Genomic DNA, 20,592 nt, shown 5'->3' on the forward strand with positions numbered 1-20,592 from the left:
CAAAACTATTGACAATACATTAAAAAACACGTTGACATCATTTAGACCGCAAAAAGGGGACAACTTAGTATGATTTAACTTGGGCTTTAAAGGCATAAGGTTCATCTCGACGATATTTAACCTGCCACCACAATCATAGGAGCATATTCCAGTAGTTTGTCTTGTTTGGCCTGTAATAAAACTGGGAGGGGATGTCTAGCATCTAGTTATCCATAATCCTAGTGTCTTGTAAGTTTACCTTGTAGCCTGGAATATGACAGAATCCAATCAGTTGTTTTAAGTTTTGTGGCACAGATGATGTATGTTCTTATATATAAAGAAGAATATCATCTGTATATTGCAAAACTTTATGTTCTGTACCACCTCTCGTTTTTCCTTTTATATACAGGTTGCTATGAATTGCTATGGCTAGTGGCTTGATTGTGGTTGCACATAATAATTGTCTGATTTCACATTGTGAATGAAACTCTTGATTTATGTTATTATTAGTATGAACAATAGAGTCCTTATCCAGTGTACAGTATTGGGTCCAAATCCAAACCTTTGAAGCACACTGAACAAGTAGTCCTGTTATCTCCATCTGCATCATTAGCTCCATCTGACCAGGCAAAATAATATTGGGAAGGGCTACATCTAAATGGCCACTGAGTTTTGCTGTGTACATGCAATAATGATAGTGGTCATTAGGAACTGCATTGTAGCTGATGTTTGTCCTTCATTATGAGTGAAATGGTTGCTTGGTGTAGTCTCGGAGAGGGGGCCTTAATCACTGCAATAACCTCTGCTGTGTGAGCTCTACTTGTGTTGCATCTTAATAAGGGATAGCAATTAGAGGGCTCTTAGTAGTCAGCCATCATGGAGAGATTTGAATGCATGTTTGTGTAAAATTCCAACAATTGAAACACTTTTAAAGCCACAAATTGTGAATGAATCATCATTAGTTATGAATTAATTGTGTACTCTCTTATCTGGGATGAGACAAACCTGTGTGGGTCTAATTTTATTAGTCTTGCTAGTGATCTGTTTATCTTTTTAAATGGGATCACAGAGAGGAGATTTGGGCTTTGATTTTAATTATGTGATATCTTGTTATTACAGAAAATGTGTTAAGCCCATATGTATTGATGGCTCTTTATTTTTCTCCACTCTTTATTTTTTATATCCTTTTCATTTCCATTTTTAAATTTCTCATTGATGTATTGTGATGCAGATCAGATATTAGCATTTGTTTTATATTGAGAGGGGGTGCTTCATAACCCCCATTTGATAAATGAAATTGTGTATTGTTTTCAAGGAGAGCTTCTGTGCAGTCCCGACACTGAATGAAAGACCTACACTAATTTATTTACTTATGCTGAATGGTGGTCTTTCTCTATCTTGGTCTCCTTTTGAGGTGTTCTCTTGAGCCAAAAAGCTCAGTGATATTTTAAAAAGGCTTTGCAACCTGGGGGGCTAATATTATTGAAGTTGAGGTTTACAGCATAATCAATCTGAATTAACATTCGTTCACACAAAATGCTGGCCTAGAGACACAGAAAAAGAGGGAGAGAATGAAGGTAGATTGAGAAGGGAAATGGAGATGTTGAGTGAGCAAATGTCAAAGAAAGAAGGTTGAAATTAAGACAAAACTACACAGAGAAGAACTGAAGTTCGAAGGCAGGATGTAGTCGGATTCAGTGCTTGGCTCGTTGACAACTTTTTGATTTATAAAACACAATTTATCCACCTTTTCAAGCCAGTTCATGTGATACATTTTGGCCCTGTTTGTGTGTGTATGTGTGTGTTCATCAAGGTTTCTCCTTGATGAGATCATAGGCTGGTTATGACACTTGACACAAGCCTTTGTGACAGCTACTGACTCACTCACTGATACAGCATTTGGACGTAGCTCTACAAAACTTCAGTGTAGGCTGAGAAATATATGACACACACATGTACACGTGTTGGTTGCAGAAGAGGAGCAGTGACTATGTGTTTACAGACTGTGGTGCCCGTATCTTGTCTGTTAATCCAGAACTGATCCAGATTGTTATTCTGCAACCTGTTTATTTTTCTGATTGGATTTTTAGGATTGATCTTTGGTCCATATTTACCTTACAAGAGGCTGGCAACCTGCCCATGTTGTCTCGTAGCTAGCCCAGTCCATGCTGGGATACACTCCAGCCTGCCTGTGAAACGGTACAGGATGGGTAGGTTTAAAAAATGTATAAGAATGAATGCACAATACACATTTTAATTTCTAAACCTACTAGACAGTGTATATATCATCCAAAGCTGCACAGTAAATCGGTTGTTTGATCGTTTTTTTAGGTAAATCATTAACAGTGGGTCACAAGTATAAACTTTAATTTTTGTGGCATTTGTAGTGGACTATTTTAACACCACTACATGACCCTGTCACTGACCACTGCAATGTCCAATTTGTTGTAAATGCAACCTGATACACATTTGGTGCTCTTGTGGTCATGTATGGCAGCAGAATGGTGTATGTGGGATTGAGTCAAAGTAAAGTAGTGTGTGATAATGGCAATAAGGGAACATGTGAGCCAGTGCCACAGTGTGACTTCATGATGGGTTTTTAGGGGTTTCTTTTGGATAACAGTGGAGCCCTACTTCACAACTGATTGAAAACTATCTGAATTTTGAAAAAGCAATATTTGTCAGTAGGAGCAGTAAATTGTTGGTTTGGGTCTTCACATAGAATTGTTGATAAAAAGAAAATTACAGAATATCACTAAAGTCATCCTTTAAGCAATTTCTCTATTAGCTTCTGGATGCTAGCTCTAAAAATATATTTAACACTTGCAGTAGGATCAGATTAGTTCATAAAAATAAACGTGCACTCCTGCACAGAATTCCAACTGGTGCTCTGCCTAAAAAAGAGCTGCAATGTGTGTGTTTTCCCAAAACAAATTGAGTTGAATTGCTGTCAAGGGCGCATGAACTGGTAGTCAGTAATTTTAAAATATCAAAATGAACAAGACATGAGCTGTTATTTTTAAATTGTATTGCAGCCCTTTTAAAAATCTGAACGAATATCAGATCACTAATTTTGGCTGGCTATCACACATAAAATATTGTAGACACCACTGATTTGATTCTAATTGAAAATTTTTGGGCATGATGCGTTCAATCATTTGTCATATCATGCTGACTGGCCTAGGAGGGGATAGCGTCCTTAGTGGTGCAACATAACTGTTGCCCTGTGTGTAGTGGTCAAATCTATTATGCTGTGTCTTTCATTTTCAAGATTCAACAACAGCAAATTGCTTCTGCTGTTTGTATACTTGTCCTTGCTACATAGTGAGGACCGAGACACATTTTTAACCAACAAAGTGAGGACATTTTTGGAAAGGGTGGACATTTTTGCCAGTTTTCATTTCATCAAATGTCTCTTTGAAAGTTAAGACTTGGTTTTAAGGTTCAGATTAGAATCAGGTTTAGGTTAGAGTTGGAGTTAGGGATGGTTAAGTTTAGGGTAAGAGGCTTGGGAATGTGTTGTGTCAATGAGGGTCCTCACAAAGATAGAAGTACAGGGATGTGTGTGCGTGTTGCCTCATTGTTTTAAAGATTCCCAGTGCGCTGTTTGTTACTCACACATTATCATGATGAACATGCTGACCTGGAGGTCCAACACACCAGTCTTAATGACTCTCCCTGTGCGAGAGAGTGTGTAGGTGTGTGTGTGTGTGTGTGTGTGTGTGTGTGTGTTTAGGTTATTTTTAGCAGCCCGTCTTTATTTTCTAGAAAGTAACAGTGTGATGTCATCGAGTACAATCACACAAAAGTGTGTGATAATGATTGTGTGTGTGTGTGTGTGTGTGTGTGTTTTTTTAAGTGTGTTTATTCAGTTGTGATTTAGATTCTCGGCCACTGAGAGAGAAATAAAAGCAGCCATCTATCTCTTTGTTCCTTCCTCCCCATCCTCTATGTTCATGAGCGTGTGTGTGTGGTGCACCGCTTCATTGGTATTTCATTGCGTGAGGCCATTTGGTGCTCAATACATCAGGATGGTTCGATACATTAAAAGGCAGGAGCTTTAATAAATTTCCCGGCTGGCAGACGCGAGGCAGAGCTCTGATTGATGATGCTTCACACACTGATGCATCCAACAGGAACAGCTAAGGCTACACTTACCTTCTATGACTCCAGTCAAATCAGGCCACATTAAATAGTACAGAGAGCAGCACTCTGGGATTTTTATTACCAACCAATCCCATGAAATGACCACACCAACAGTGAATTGATCCTGTTGTCTGTCAATAGCCAGATATAGAGCTCCATTGTTGTCCAAAAAAAACTATTAAAATCACATCAATGAGCCAAACTGTTGTACTGGCTGACATGTTTTTTCATTCCAATGAACATGGGCACCATAGTTTTGATTTTAATCAATCCCACATACTCACTAGCACACCAAATGTATATTAATCCTCAGCTGAAAATAGTCTCCGACAAATGCACTGCTGTTTAAGTAGTAATTTGGGATAAATACTTTATACTTGAAGATTTAAGGTCTTCAGTAGAAACCAACTGCACTGAGACACAGACATTGTGGAGAAGTCCGAAAACATAGTTTTTTTCTTTTTCGATGGTTTTCTTGACAATAAATAGAAAAATATATACACAAGGCATATTCTGTAAGGGGTGACTTAAGTGTTTTTTATCCTGGACCCTATTTTCCTATGTTTTTGTGTCTAAGTGATTAATGGAGACAACCATATTTGAAATAAGTCCAGTATTGAGTGAGAGGGTGGCAGCCAGCAGCCGCAAAACAAACTTCACTGTAACCACTTGGGTCATTTGTGCATCGTCAATTTACGTCCACTAAAAGTGCTCGTTTTTGCCACTGACAGGCTCAGATTGTTATTATAGGTGTCTGACAACATTATGGAAAGCGTCCCTACAGAGATTGACATTTTTGTTGAAGATTAAGATCCAGAAACATCTTTAAAATTGCAATCAGCAAACACATCAGACTCCATTTAAATAAACAGTTATTTCATTATCATAAAAAACACTTCAAAGTTGACAGAAACAAAGTAAAACTCACAAATGCCATCTTGGTTCATCTTTCCACTGTTCCAACAATCACCATCTCTGCTTTGGTTGAAATACACCCTTAATCCATTTAGTTAGATGTGAAAATATGCTGCCTCTATCCACACTAAAATTACTTTTTATTTAAATGGAGTCTGGTGGGTTTGATAATAGCAATTTTGGGGCTGTTTATGGTTAAATAAAAATGATTGTCCTTTGTGTTTACCACTTAGAATAATAATCAGAGCCCGTCAGTAGCAAAAATAAACACTTTTAGTGAATGTAAGTTTGGGGGTGCAAAAGTGCCCTGAGTTTTTACATTGCAGCCTGTTTTGCGGTTGCCAACTGCTACAGTCTCTCTTGATACTGGACTGATTTCAAAAATTGTTTTTCCCATTAGTGCCTTGGACACAAAACCATGTGAAAATAGGGTCTAAGTTGAAAAATACATAAGTTACCCTTTAATAATGGCTAACTGATGATACTATTTTTGTGCTTTAACGCTGCAACTGATGATTATTACTATCATAGATTAATTTGTTTATTATATTCTTGTTTAATCAGATTATTTGTTTGGTCCATAAATTGTCAGAAAATAGTCAAATGCCCTCATAAGTTCTTGGAGGCAAACGTGATTTCTTTAAATGTCTTGTTTTTTTGTTTCTTTTTTTTGCAACAAACACTCCAAACCCAAAAGATATTAGGTTTACTACCAGAGATGACTAAGTAAACCAAAACATATTAACATTCGACAAGCTTTTTTTCCATTAAAAATTACTTGAAACAATTAATCATTTTTCAAAATAGCTGCTGATTAATATTCTGATCATTCATACAACAAATTGTTGCAGCTGTAGCGTGGTTTTCCTCTGATAGCTTGAACGTGGTCCGGATACACAAAAACTCATGCTGCTCTCACTGGATCATAACTGTACAGGACAGAGAAAAGAGAGGGAGGACAGGAAATGTAAATCCAGACACAGATTTAAGTGTATGCTGTCATGGCATCCATTTTAAATTGTGTCTAAGTATACAGTGAGAAAATTTAAATGATTTCTTTTTATATTTTTCTTCCATGAACCAGCATTTTCAAACGAAAAAGCAGATCATTAATGAAAGTATGAAAAGGTTGAGAGTGTGTGCAGAGATGATACTGTACATGCACACGTGTGTATTTGTTGAATTAGTTGTACATGCATCTGTAAAAGAGTGTAGCAAAACAGACTTTGATTCATATGAAAATTTTACAGATGATTACTTTATGGAACACTCTATAAACGTCGTCTTTTTGTCGATCAGAGTCCCAGTCAGAGGTTAGTTACTATCTCTGACTGCATGAGCTGGATGAATCAATTTATGAATGATTTTCTGAGTGTGGGTGCTGGAAAGAACCTCTTCATATGCAAATAAGCAATTAGGTTGAGTCGTCCGTTGTTCGTCGCCAGCCTCTATCCTCCCATTTCTCTCTAATTCTCCCGTGCCGTTTTACCACCAAACCGCTTTCAACCAGCACTTCCTCCCTCTTCATCCTCCTTCATCTCGTTTTCTCTCCTCTTCCCCTTCATCCCACCTCAGCCCTCCCCCCACCTCTCTCTCATATCCCCTGTGGTGTTGACCATGTGTGAATGGGATTGAATGATGGGTGGGAATGAAGCTACATGCAGTGTACACACACACACACACACACAGATGGATGTGTGTGTGTGTTTGTGGAGGACTTGTACAAAGGAGGATGAGTCACTCTCTGCCTGACACACGGCACGCTCGTAGGAGACTGCATCCTCGTCAATACAACACAAATACACACTCACACACCGACCAACTGACACACACTGATATAAACAATCTAGATGGAGACGGTGTTTACTTACATGCATGATTGATAGTGTTCATGTATCAGTTTAATGAGCTTGGTTGATGTGTGTGTACATGTGATGACTGTATTTCATTGGCTGTGTGTGTTTTTGTATTCAAAGTGGTGTGTCCATCTGTGTATGTGTGTGTGTGCTGGGTGCGATAAGGCTTTTCATTGGTGTTTCCCGCTCATACCCTGAAGGCTACAGCTCTGTCCTGCGTCATCTGTCATCTCTGTCCTGCAGTGTTTTCTGCTTTTGATGTATATTCATTAGGGCTGGGCGATATGGGTAAAATATGCTTTCACAATAAAAACATTTCAATGAGTTGATATCAGTAGTGGTCATAATGAAAAGGTAAAATTATTGTTTCTTTCAAGTCTAAAGGCTGATTTTTGCTCCTGAGAGAAAGTTGAGGAAACCATTGTAGTTTAAACTGTTATTTATTGTCTGTGCACAACAACATCTGCCAAACAGCAGAATTCCCAAATCCAAGGTAGATTCAAAACAGTTACATAATCAAAATAGGCCTACCTTTTAATATATAAAACAGTAGATCGTCAACAAAATCTTAATTCTGGTAAGCAGCATATCAAACTCCTTGTACAGATGGTTTTCAACATTTTTTATTCAGCAAACAATGATAACAGAAGAAAGAAAAATCTCAAGTTGTGGCAGTTCTTTTTGTAAAGGTTTTACACTCACATTATGTAATTTCTTCCATTTCTCAATCAAAACAGTAGCAAAAGATGGACTTTGATGATGTCTTGAAGCAACATGTGGTCATGTTTTGCTAATGAAAATCTATCTGACGTGACTAGAAAATGTATGAAAGTTTCATTCACGTCACGTTATGTCATATCTTTTTTTTTTTTTTACCTTTATTCAACCAGCAAAATAAGTTGCAGACAGACAACATGGAACAAAAATGCAGAATAAGAATGTAAAGCTTTAAAACAAGCAATATAAAACACAAAATAAGATACTGCAAAGAAAAGCAAAAAAGTATGTTAATATATACCAGAAATGAACCATAAAAACATAAAAAACAAAAAACGGCAATTATATATGAATACAAAGACCAGCTAAGACACACAGTGACATTGGCATATAGACGAGTTTGTACAAAAATCCTGCAACACTGCTTTGAAATGGCCGAGAGGAACCAATGAGTGCAACTTTAAGTCCCTCTGCAGAAGATTCCACATATAGGGAGCTGCATACATAAATGTTCGCTTGCCAAACTCTGTACAATAAAATTATGTTTTGTCAATGTTATATCACTGTAATAAAATAGCCAGTTAGTCCATCACACAGTGGCGTAAGGTAGTTATGATGGGCCCCAGTGCACACTATTATAGTGGGCCCTAGTGCATAGTCACTAGTTATGAAGCACGCACACACAGAGTTTTAGGCATAACAGTGTGTCTTACTGCCACTACTTAACTCATAGCTTATTCTATAGACAATAAGCATATCATTTTGTCATATACTGATACTATTTGACAAAAACAGGACACCATGATGGAGATGGCTTTGTCTTTTTGAGGGCTCATATAGAAAATCGTACCATTTTTTATTAAACATGAGTTCTTCTTTGAACACAGGCATATTTCCAGGTGGCAATCGGGCCCCAATGCAACCACACTTCCTGAACTGTCTATATCTACACACCTGCTGTCACGTTAACTTGCTAACTTAGCATTAGCATTGGATAAGTCGACTATAAAGCAACTATAGCCAACATTATGTGGCAAATTCAGTCGTGGGGTAGTGCTGCACTGTAATCTGTAGGCAAAACAGTCGACTGGAAATAACTGTATGACTGTGTTGAATGTTGTTGTAGCAATATAATATACGGATTAGTCGTCTTCTTCTTCTTCTGCTACTACTTCACCTTTTTCTTCTCCTGGTTAATGGCGGGTGGCATCTGGCATTTAAGGTGCATTACCGCCCCCCCTCTGCGGGCATGATTACATAGAGGATTTGTCTAACATTTATTACACCTGTATTGAGGAAAACTATATAGAGATAATTATCATTATCATTTTAATTCATGTCCACGTACAGGATGTTTACATGCTCACCTTTCTGAAAATGTGATCTGATGCAGTGCAATCACACAAGCAGATGACTGATTACTGATTCCACTCCAATACCTGTGTTTTTGGCGATTATATTTGACATTTCCACGACTGAATGATTAACATCATGATTGATAAGTTCAACCTATGCTAATCCTAATCACACATAAATGCTGCTGTTTCAATACTGCTACCTGATAACCCACAGAGATAGTGGCTGCTGCTATCTTACTGCTAACAGTTTTACAGTTTAGCCATTTGACTGATGTTCTTTTCACTTACTTTGAAATAATGGGTGCTTGTTGAAAGATACATCTTCCCATGACAAAGAAATTACATGACATAACTGGCTTTGTCCACTTCCAATTTGTTTATCTTGGGTTATTGCTCAGAAAGTAGCCCAGATATTTTTGAACTTGACTTGGACTAAGAATTTAGCAAATGTCCGGTCCTGTAGGAAACAAACAGTATTTAATTTTTTCTTGTGAATCAATAAAGATCTGAGCTGAACTGTGTTTCTCCTCCACAGGAAACTTCAGAGGTGTATGTAAGAAGATTGATCACTTCCCAGAGGACGCGGACTATGAAGCAGATGCTGCTGAATACCTCCTCCGTAAGTTTGATATGATGATATATTTTGGCTCCATTTTTAAACGTATATTCGTCATTCAAACCTGTTAACAACATTTTATTTAGTGTCACTGTCAGCTAAAAAAATGTTGCACACAGAAACCTTGCACACTGACTCCAATGCGTTTTATTTGTTGCTAAAACTGGCAATATGGCAAAGTGTGAAGACTCATTTGCACCCTTGCTTCTCTTCACTGGAGTTACCTCCCTGTCACTACTCTCTGCTGATGTCTCGCATTTGGAAGCTGAAGGGGCTGACCTGTCCTCCCTCTCTGTCTCAACACTGTCTCTCTGTCTGTATGTGGTCCACATCCTCCTCCTCATCATCATCATTATCATCATCATCATCATCATCATCATTCATCTGATTATTACTATCTGAACTCTTTAAAGTAGGCTATCTGGGTTATGAGAGGATACCATGCAACCCGTTCCTCTCTCTTGTTACAGATGTATGCAGATGCGCACCTCTCTGCCCTTCCACACGCAAACAAGAGAAGCCTGAGGCAAAGAGAGCAAACTTTCCTGCCCTTCCATGTGCCTACATGGAAAGGGGGGTAGGGAGAACAGCAGCAAAGACCCCCCAGGAACAAAACAGAGCAGCATCAATGACAAACAGAAATGACATTGATAAGTCAGACACAGCATGAAAAGGAGGAGCTGGGATGGAGTTGGATTACAAAATGACTTGCAGAGGAAGCAGCAACAGTAGGCAGGCCAGAGCAGTTAAATAGGGTGCCCTGAATGAAATTCACCAATTGGTTGCATAGAAAGGAATCATGTCATCTATCAGCGGACTTCTTTCCATCAATCAGCTGATCCATCAGTTGATTGGGCTGTTTGAGATCAGCTGATGTAGCTGGGATGTGAGCTAAGCTCGACATTGTCCTCACCATGTGATCATGCATGTAGAAGATATAAAAACAAAGAAACAGCATTTTTCTTGTATTGCAGCACACAGCTATTCATCCACAGTGTTATTAGTATGATAAGGGGAAATGTGAGTTCAGGCTGTTATTACATTCCAGACAGATGAACAGGGAGGGTATAATGTGGAGAACAAGAGATATAAACAGATGCCACTGTTTTATCAGCAAATACATGAGAAAAACGAGGAAAAGAAACATCGCTTTGATGAGAAAATGACAAACGAGAAAGGCGGGAGCACCTTGTTATTTCCAGAAAGAGTAATAGCACAGAAGTAAAAAAGGATGCAGAGGGTGGCTTAGTTGAACACAGAGAGGAGGGGGCTCTCTCTGTTCTCTGTTCTGTTCTTTCCCACAATAAACACAGTGAAGATGGACGGAGAGAGAAAACAGCAACAACAACAAAAAAAAGAAAAAGAAAAATGGATTCAGCCCGTGCTTCTTTTTCATTGCTCCACTGAACAGAGCAACATCCCCAGAGGCAACCAATTAGATCACAGGCCTCAGAGCTGGCTGGCCAATGGGGAGCGGGGACCTAGTGACCGGCATTTCATACAGCCCAGGGGTGTGGGCCACAGGGGCGGGGCTTATACACTCAAGTGCACAACACCACTGGTCACTGCAGCTGTCAGTCACGCTGGGAATGTTTAGGAACGCAAAAAGACTGAAACATAAGATACAAAAACACAAATACAAACACACTACTCGCTGGATGATTTCATTCTTTTTTTGTAATGATACACCTGTGATGTATCAGCTTTTTAACAGACACCGCACAGCTCAGTTCTGCTTGACAAGCTGTTTGCACATATCCTTCAATATGTTGTCGCACCACATCCACATATGGGGTTCTGACAAATATCTCACTCCTACTGCAGCCTCGCTTCCATTTTCATCATCGCTGCTATTCATTATTTTTGCCTTGCATATGTGTCAGTGCGACTCTCCATCTGTCTTGGTTTTTGTCCATCTTTTCCCTCTACATCCATCTCTCCCTCTCTCTCTGTCTCTCTGTGAAGCAAGGCCTCTGAATGCTTTAACATGTTCTGGATTCAGACTCAGTCAAGCATGCAGCAGCACACTGGCCCATGTGTTTGTGTGTGTCTCATGCGTGCATGTGTGTGTGTTCAAAGTGACACATTTTTCGTTGTTTTATCTCTGCCCTTCAGCAAAATGGATTTCAAATGAAAAAATGACAATGAAAGCTGACTTTCATCTTTAAAGGTTCTAGTGATTAGGAACATCAGTGTAGCAGCAACCAATATTTGCTGTGTAAAGATATAGTGGAATAATGGCGTCTTGAGCACGAAGAGAATGACGTCACACACTGTTCTTTGTGTTAGCCGCCAGGCCAGCCACGTGTGCCTGTTAGTACATATGAGTCCCTCCCTTCATGTGTCATGGTAATCCTAAGTGCTATATTGTCGGCAGTTGGAATTGTTTCACAAAACATCTTCAAGAAACCCAAGCAAGTCCAGTTGCCAACAACAAAGCACTTCGGAGCTCTATGTATTCCTATTGAAGCAGCTCAGTGGTTCATGCAGCCAAAAAAGTTAGACTTCAGGGTATTGTGGGGCCCATAGAGGGCAAAAAAAAAATTATGCAGTGATTTACAGACGTCTCTTTCCCGATGTAAGTCTATGGAAAAAAGTCTTTCTGGGCCCCATGGCATCACATGAACGACCTGGAAGTTGTACAGCAAGGTTTCTCATACACATTTATTTTTTGCCGCACGCCACCATATCATACTTTCTATTTTTAGAGCTGGACCGTTTATTCAGAGCACTGTTGGAATGTATACTGTTTGGTTATTCAGAGCACCACACTCTTGGAGTGCAGAGCATACTCTGGGCAGGTGCAGTGAAAGTGAAACTTTACTGTTCATTAATTTATATAAAAATACATCATGTAAGCCACTTTTACACTGCCTGTTCAAAGCGGGAATATTGAGCTATTATGCTGCCTTGATGTGTTGCAAATGAGGCATGATCAAGGGAAGGGGGGACAGAGTTGTCTCACCTCTGTCCCACCTCTGGAGGTTGTAACAGCCCCAAAATGAGGTCTGTGTAAAACATAAAGCCAGACAGACGTGACCATGGGTGAAGCGGGTGTGATGTTTTGATTACGTATTACACTGAACAAAAATATAAACGCAACACTTTTGTTTTTGCTCCCATTTTTCATGAGCTGAACTCAAAGATCTAAAACATTTTCTATATACACAAAAGACCATTTCCCCTCAAATATTGTTCACAAATCTGTCTAAATCTGTGTTAGTGAGCACTTCTCCTTTGCCAAGATAATCCATCCCACCTCACAGGTGTGGCATATCAAGATGCTGATTAGACAGCATGATTATTGCACAAGTGTGCCTTAGGCTGGCCACAATAAAAGGCCACTCTGAAATGTTCAGTTTTATCACACAGCACAATACCACAGATGTCACAAGTTTTGAGGGAGCGTGCAATTGGCATGCTGACTGCAGGAATGTCCACCAGAGCTGTTGCCCATGAATTGAATGTTCATTTCTCTACCATAAGCCATCTCCAAAGGCATTTCAGACAATTTAGCAATACATCCAACAGGCCTCACAACCGCAGACCACGTGTAACCACACCAGCCCAGGACCTCCACATCCAGCATGTTCACCTCCAAGATCATCTGAGACCAGCCACCCAGACAGCTGCTGCAACAATCGGTTTGCATAACCAAAGAATTTCTGCACAAACTGTCAGAAACTGTCTCAGGGAAGCTCATCTGCATGCTCGTCGTCCTCATCGGGGTCTCGACCTGACTGCAGTTCGTCGTCGTAACCAACTTGAGTGGGCAAATGCTCACATTCGATGGCGTGTGGCACGTTGGAGAAGTGTTCTCTTCACGGATGAATCCCGGTTTTCACTGTTCAGGGCAGTCGTGTGGGTGAGCGGTTTGCTGATATCAACGTTGTGGATCGAGTGGCCCATGGTGGCGGTGGGGTTATGGTATGGGCAGGCGTATGTTATGGACAACGAACACAGGTGCATTTTATTGATGGCATTTTGAACAGAGATACCGTGACGAGATCCTGAGGCCCATTGTTGTGCCATTCATCCACAACCATCACCTCATGTTGCAGCATGATAATGCACGGCCCCATGTTGCAAGGATCTGTACACAATTCCTGGAAGCTGAAAACATCCCAGTTCTTGCATGGCCAGCATACTCACCGGACATGTCACCCATTGAGCATGTTTGGGATGCTCTGGATCGGCGTATATGACAGTGTGTTCCAGTTCCTGACAATATCCAGCAACTTCGCACAGCCATTGAAGAGGAGTGGACCAACATTCCACAGGCCACAATCAACAACCTGATCAACTCTATGTGAAGGAGATGTGTTGCACTGCGTGAGGCAAATGGTGGTCACACCAGATACTGACTGGTTTTCTGACCCCCCCCAGACCCCCCCAATAAAGCAAAACTGCACATTTCAGAGTGGCCTTTTATTGTGGCCAGCCTAAGGCACACCTGTGCAATAATCATGCTGTCTAATCAGCATCTTGATATGCCACACCTGTGAGGTGGGATGGATTATCTCGGCAAAGAAGAAGTGCTCACTAACACAGATTTAGACAGATTTGTGAACAATATTTGAGGGGAAATGGTCTTTTGTGTATGTAGAAAATGTTTTAGATCTTTGAGTTCAGCTCATGAAAAATGGGAGCAAAAACAAAAGTGTTGTGTTTATATTTTTGTTCAGTGTATGTTGGTCACCCACTATAGGAGATTTAAAAAGCAGCTGTTAGCAGTTAGCAGCTAACTCAAGGAGGAAGAAAAGCGGCCGTAAATGTTGAAAATTGGGAAATCAAACTTACCCTCTGAGCAGAGGACGAGATCTTGTAGTTTATAAAACGCTGCTGATACATATATTATATTTCACACTAGAGGCCAATGCTGTTGTGTTACATGTCACGTCCGTCATGCCTCTTAATTGCGGGACACCAGGATAGAGTGCATATTCACATACTGGAGTGGAATGATGCTGCCGTCATTTTGTTATTAAACCTCCATGTTTACTTGTGACATCAGAGGTGAGAGCCGTGTGCAGGCAATCCTGGCCCAGGCTCTGAATGCCATCTAGTACTTTTGTTTAGGGTGTTCACATCCATACTGGGGAACTGTGTGGTGAACCATTGTATGTGGGGTTGTTTTCTCGCTTTATTGTTCTTTCTGCAAATTTTACTGATGTATTTCCACCTCCACTTTCCATTTCTAACCATAGAAGCAACCATCTGCAACGTTAAGGCATGTAGTCCCTCTGAATGGTACCATAAAGCCGACCAGCAGATTTACTACTAAATGGGAGCAGAGACTGGCCGTATTTTAAGTGACCTTGTTTTTGTACTTTAACTACAGCATATATCAATATCTCAAAATGAATCTATTCATCACAGGCAGCATCTTGAATTTAAAGGTTGGTACATTGCAGCAAGTAGATCTTTACATTATTTTAGCATCACAGGAGAAAACATTACTACAAAACATGGTGTGAGTAGGAGATAAAATATAAATCAATGCAAATAAGAGCAGATACAAAACTAAAGGGACCGAGTCAACAATAAAATGAAACTGTCACATTGACAGGAGGTTCTTAGTTCCCTCTTCCATCTGCACCTCCAGCACAAATTATCCCTCCTCAGTTTCATCCTGTAGCGTCTAAAAGGAAACATCTCTACACTGAGAAAAAAATGTTCCAACGTTTCAGTTATAAACTTGTTTCCACTCTTCTTTGTGTGTGTGTGTACAGGTGCTGTGCGTGCCTCCAGTATCTTCCCCATCATGAGCGTGGGCCTGCTGTTCCTCGGGGGCCTCTGTGTGGCCGCTAGTGAGTTTTACCGGAGCCGACACAACGTCATCCTCAGTGCAGGAATCTTCTTTGTCTCTGCAGGTTGGTCTGCACTGTGTGTGTCTGTCTTTTTGTTACAACCAGAGTGTCTGTCCTCCTCTCCTTTTAGAGTGGTTATCAGTCATCATCAGTGCACCGGTAGACATAAAGTTGGTCCTGCATTTAGAGCAGGAAGCTGCTGTTCTTCGCTGAAGGACACATTTTATCATATTGATTATACCTAGCAAACATTGGTCTGATGGTGACGTTGTGTCCCTGGCCAGAAATGATCACAATGGGACGCCAGAAACTGCAAGGTGGTTATGAGGCAGACGGCTAGATGGTGATGTTGTTTCCGCGTCCAATAATCTTACAGTTAGATCCACTCTTACGAACCAGGACACTGATGCACTGATGCTCATCTCCATGACAACACTGTTAAACACAATATAGCAGCCATCTTAACTGCAGTACCAGCCAAATGACTTCAAATAATACCCTGACCTGATAGGAGGAGCTTAGTTAAAATGTGTCCGATAACAAGGTGTTTCCATCACTCTAATTTCAAATACAAGGATTCTGCATGTGTTAGCAACATGGGGCTGTATGTGTGTGTATGTGTCTATGAGTGTGTGTAGTTACTGTGGAGCCACTCTGAACAGAGGAGGTGCCGCACTCAAATATTTGTGGAAGGAGCCCGTTAGGCATCTAAAGCACACAGAAGTGCCTGTGTGAGGAGGCAGAGTGCGGAGATAGGGCGCAGCAGCTGATTAATCAATCAACAAGAATACCACGATGCCGCTGTGATGCACTGCGAGGGCGTGAGAGTGTCAACACACATACATGCTCTCACACATAATCTATCACATGGATGCTGACACTTGGTCTCCTGTAAACACACACACACTTGTGCTCTTGCCCCTGACGTACACAAAGGGTTGTGCAGTAATTGCTGTTCAGTGGGATGTGTAGGGTCCCTTTGGGTTTTTAGTAAATTTATGGAGCCAAATTGGTAATTATTTACCACAATAGTGTGGGGCTGATTCTGGTTAATTACAGCTGGCTAATTGTCCCCATTCTGTGCGTTCCACTACACTGCATGAGCACTGTATTCTGGACTAATGATATGGAATAAGAGAGCCCAGCTGTGTGCAATGACTCTCCAAGGCTCCTATCAAGCTCTCTCCCTGATGCTCTCCTCCCGTTACTTTGCTTTATTTCTTTTGGCTGCCTCCCCGTCGTCCTCTTCTCTACTCGTGTCTCTCAAATCTTTGCTCACATTGGCATTTTTTCCTCCTCAGATTTTCATTCACTGATCTGCCACTCTGTCGTACCTAACTTTCTCAGTTGGTCCAGCACTTTGGTTCAGACTGAAATATCTCAGTAGCTATTCAATGAGTTGATATGAATTTAGGTGCAGACTAGCAACTTTGGATCACCATTATCAGCTCAGTTTTAATTTGTACAATGCTTTGGTTCATGATCAAATACCTGCAAAATGAATGACATTAGCTGCTAACACACAAACCAAGATGTTGGACATTGTGAACCAGTGTTGTGCACTTTCACACTTCAGAGCTAGCTCAAAGTTCAGATCACACAGATTAAGGGTGTTTTCACACTTGATCCTTTTCAGCCCTCAAAATGGACTCAGAGCGGTGACTCAGCATTTTTTGTGCATATGTGAACACTCCAACAGAGCTTGTTTGCTTCAAGCCCACGGTGCGCTTCACTTACCCAGTACCTTGAGAAACACAAAGCACTCCAGGTTCGCTTTGCTCTTTGCCACTGTATTTAGCCCTCTAGATCACATGCTATTGCACCGGGACACTCTACGGCACGCTGCATGCCATAAAACACAGAGCAGGGGTGTCATTAACTGTCATGAGAGTTAACGACGTTCATGTTCTATAGTTGAAAACATACATTCACTTCACCAAGGACATGAGCTCCTTTGAGCACATTCATGGCAGACACTCTCGCAATCATGGTGAACGCCATCATGTTAGCATTGTCATTGTGAGTATGTTGGCATTTAGCTCTAGCACCACTGTGTCAAAGTCACGGAGCTGCTAGGTTAACTATAATCTTGTGCTGTTATGGATACTTGTGCATTAACTGTATATTTGTGCTTCGTTTTCATTCACCAACAGATCTCTCTCACGCTCACACCTTTTCTTCTCCCACCTCTTATTATTCTTCTCTCTCTGTCCTTCCCTTCCAGGTCTCAGTAACATCATAGGAATTATTGTCTATATCTCAGCCAACTCGGGTGACCCGGGCCAGAGTGACAGCAAAAAGTCCTACTCCTACGGCTGGTCCTTCTACTTCGGCGCCCTCTCCTTCATCATGGCAGAGATGGTGGGCGTGCTGGCCGTGCACATGTTCATCGAGAAGCACCGCAAGCTACGGGCCAAGTCCCGCACCGAGCTCATCAAAAAGTCCGCCTTCAGCCGCATCCCTTCCTATCGCTACCGCTTCCGGCGTCGCTCCAGCGTGCGTTCCTCCGAGGCCCCCAGCCGCGATGCCTCACCGCTGGGTAAAGGTGGCTACACAGGGCCCGCTGCCTCCGAGATGCCCATGTACACGCTGAACCCCCGCGAGGCAGGCAACGCCGGCACCAAACCTGGCAGCGGCATGGGCGGGCTGCTCAACTCAGAGAGGGAGTTCCTCCAGAGCAGCACGCTCACTAAAGACTACAGCAAGGACCCCAACCGCAGGACCACGCCTGTCTGAGAGGTGCTGGCTGCAGATATCGCCCAATCAGAGTATCAAAGAGAAGGATGATGAGAAATACAGGGGGAAAGAAAACGCAGGGGACACACAGGGTTACAGGGGTGGGAGCGGGGTTTGATAAACTTTGACTGTGAACTGTGAACTTTTAGCCTTTGAACTGTGAATCCTGAGCCCTGTGAGAGTTTCGATGTGTGTAGCAGGGTCGGATTTGATGGAGAAGTTGTTCCCAACTCCACTTTACCACATATCACTGTAGTTATACCTGTAACTCCTTACATATGAAGGCACATTCAATTTATGTTCATGAGTTCATAAATTGACTCTCTGGCTTTTTTTCGAGGGGGAAACGGGATTGACGGGAGTTTAAAAGCATATCGTAAGTGGTCTGCTGTTTGGGGCAACTTCTCCTACATAATGAAAATAATGTGAACTTTAAAGGAGAAGGGGAAAGAGGTGAGATCTTTGACCTTTTGACCTCTGTCCTCCTGACCTTTTGGATAGCAGTTGGATTAGTGCAGGGAACAGCCTTAGAGCTCCGAGCTGTCTCTCTCATGACCATACTATTTAAAAGTGCGGAAGTTAACACCTCAGGAACAGGATCGATTCATTTTCAGTTCAGCTGGATTCAAAACATTCATCGAAGATGCAGTTTTGTTGCTCATGGCAGCACATTTGTGGCACCAGTTATTATTTTCTACACATATTGTATATATATACTCCTTTCATACTGATTGATGGAAAAGTTCACCTCATCACTGACTGAACTGAAACTGAATTGAGCTCATTCCTGGTAACATTTTCCCCCATCTCTCTGATCCCAGGTCAGCTGTTAAACCTGCGTTGTGGTTTTTTGATGAAAGGGAACAAATACACTGACTACAGATCAGCCGTTAGGGGGGGAGAGGTGTGACTCAACAAAACTAATGAATCTCTTTTAGATGGTAGATCATTGGTGCTTCCTTTTAACCCCCGTTTTTAGCCACACAAGTCATCTCTTGATTTATTTTTTTCACCAAAAACTTAAAGAGATGATCGAATATTTGTCTGTCTGTCACCGTCACTTCTCACCTTCCACGTTTTCTCTGTGTAGCCCCATAACTCACTTCACCGCCACCCTCTGCACACCTCCTCTCACCCTCTCTTTCTCTTTTAGGTCCTGTCTTCCGTCGGTGTCGCTCGTAGACTAGTTAGGGTTTCTGGAGGTCGTTGGTTCAGGGTGCTGTGGAGAGGAGACCGCTGAGCTGTGAACATGCTTTAAGGCAGAGCCAAAAAGACATTTAACAAAACAGATGGACTTTTTTTTTTGTTTGCCCACTACCTCTTGGTGAATATATTTCAGATGAGTTTAATATAAAGTTGTCTTTTCTTGCCAGAACAATTGTCGACGATTTCAGCTGCAGAAATAAACGCTGAGAAAATGCTCCCTTCACTCTAAAGTTCACATCTCTCTACTCCAGCAGAGGAGCTGCTGAAATTGAATTTGTATGTGGCACACAATTTAAAGATAAATAGATGGAATTGGCAGAAGTCCCATGTATTATTCAGAGGATTTGTGCTCCATCCATTCAGCTGTCACTCACGGCCTCTCCTCCTCTTTATCTCCCTTACATGTGCACATACTGTATACAACTACACAAACACAAGCCTACACACACACATCTCCTGGCTGTGACATGCACAGACAGTCACCGTCCTATCATATTTCACCTGTACAGTTTTTACTGTGACAGATTCTGGAGACACCTCAGTACATTTACATTTATCTCCCTCAGACGTATACATATAACAATACTGAAGTTGGTGCACTCTCTGACACTCTCTGTATATTCTGTGCTGATGCCCAGACACACCACACCGACATCAAAGAACTAGTGGAGACAAAGGCCGATTGTTGTGTTGCCTCCTGTCGCCTGGGTCTCGGCCAGAAAGATGCACTTGAACACACTGTAAAGACGACAGCCAAAGGCCAACAAGCACATACGTACATTCTGCGCCTGTGGTGGCGATAGCCTGTGTGTGTCATTAAAAAAGGGAAACTGGAAGACAAAACAGGACAGAATCAGGACACTAGTTAGCCAGTTAGCATATTAACAACACAACCTGATGTTGACAGAACAAAGGATATTTACCGTGCGCTAGTGAACAACAACACAAACAATTACAAATCGTTTCCTCTATAGAGCTCAGTGCCTAAATTAAAAAAAAATAACGTACCTAATACAACAAGTTTGTTTTGATCTTACGTCCTCTTGACTTTCTTTGTTTGTTTTTTCTTTTTTCTTTTTGTTTTCCTCACTTCCGTTTCTCTTCTCATGCGCTGAACTGAACTGCCAATCAGAGTGATTTCTCTCAGCAACAGGCTCGGGCATACCTATTGTCGATTGAACATACTAAAAAACAGCCAACTAGTACCAAGAGTATGGGACACACCATGAAAACTAAGGTGACCGATGCTCACC

General features: G+C 41.3%; 1 protein-coding gene across 1 annotated transcript in view; it reads left to right on the forward strand.

The window, feature by feature from the left end:
* cacng3b (calcium channel, voltage-dependent, gamma subunit 3b) overlaps positions 1-19,273 on the forward strand; it is a 40,125-nt gene extending 20,852 nt beyond the window's left edge. The window contains exons 3-5 of the mRNA XM_033644614.2: positions 9,507-9,590; positions 15,320-15,460; positions 17,622-19,273. Coding sequence (XP_033500505.1) covers positions 9,507-9,590; positions 15,320-15,460; positions 17,622-18,133 — 737 coding nt within the window. The 3' untranslated portion in view covers positions 18,134-19,273. The remainder of the gene's footprint in view (positions 1-9,506; positions 9,591-15,319; positions 15,461-17,621) is intronic.
* The last annotated feature ends 1,319 nt before the right edge of the window (positions 19,274-20,592 follow it).

This window comes from Epinephelus lanceolatus, chromosome 18 (genome assembly GCF_041903045.1).
Source record: "Epinephelus lanceolatus isolate andai-2023 chromosome 18, ASM4190304v1, whole genome shotgun sequence".
Taxonomy (NCBI): domain Eukaryota; kingdom Metazoa; phylum Chordata; class Actinopteri; order Perciformes; family Serranidae; genus Epinephelus; species Epinephelus lanceolatus.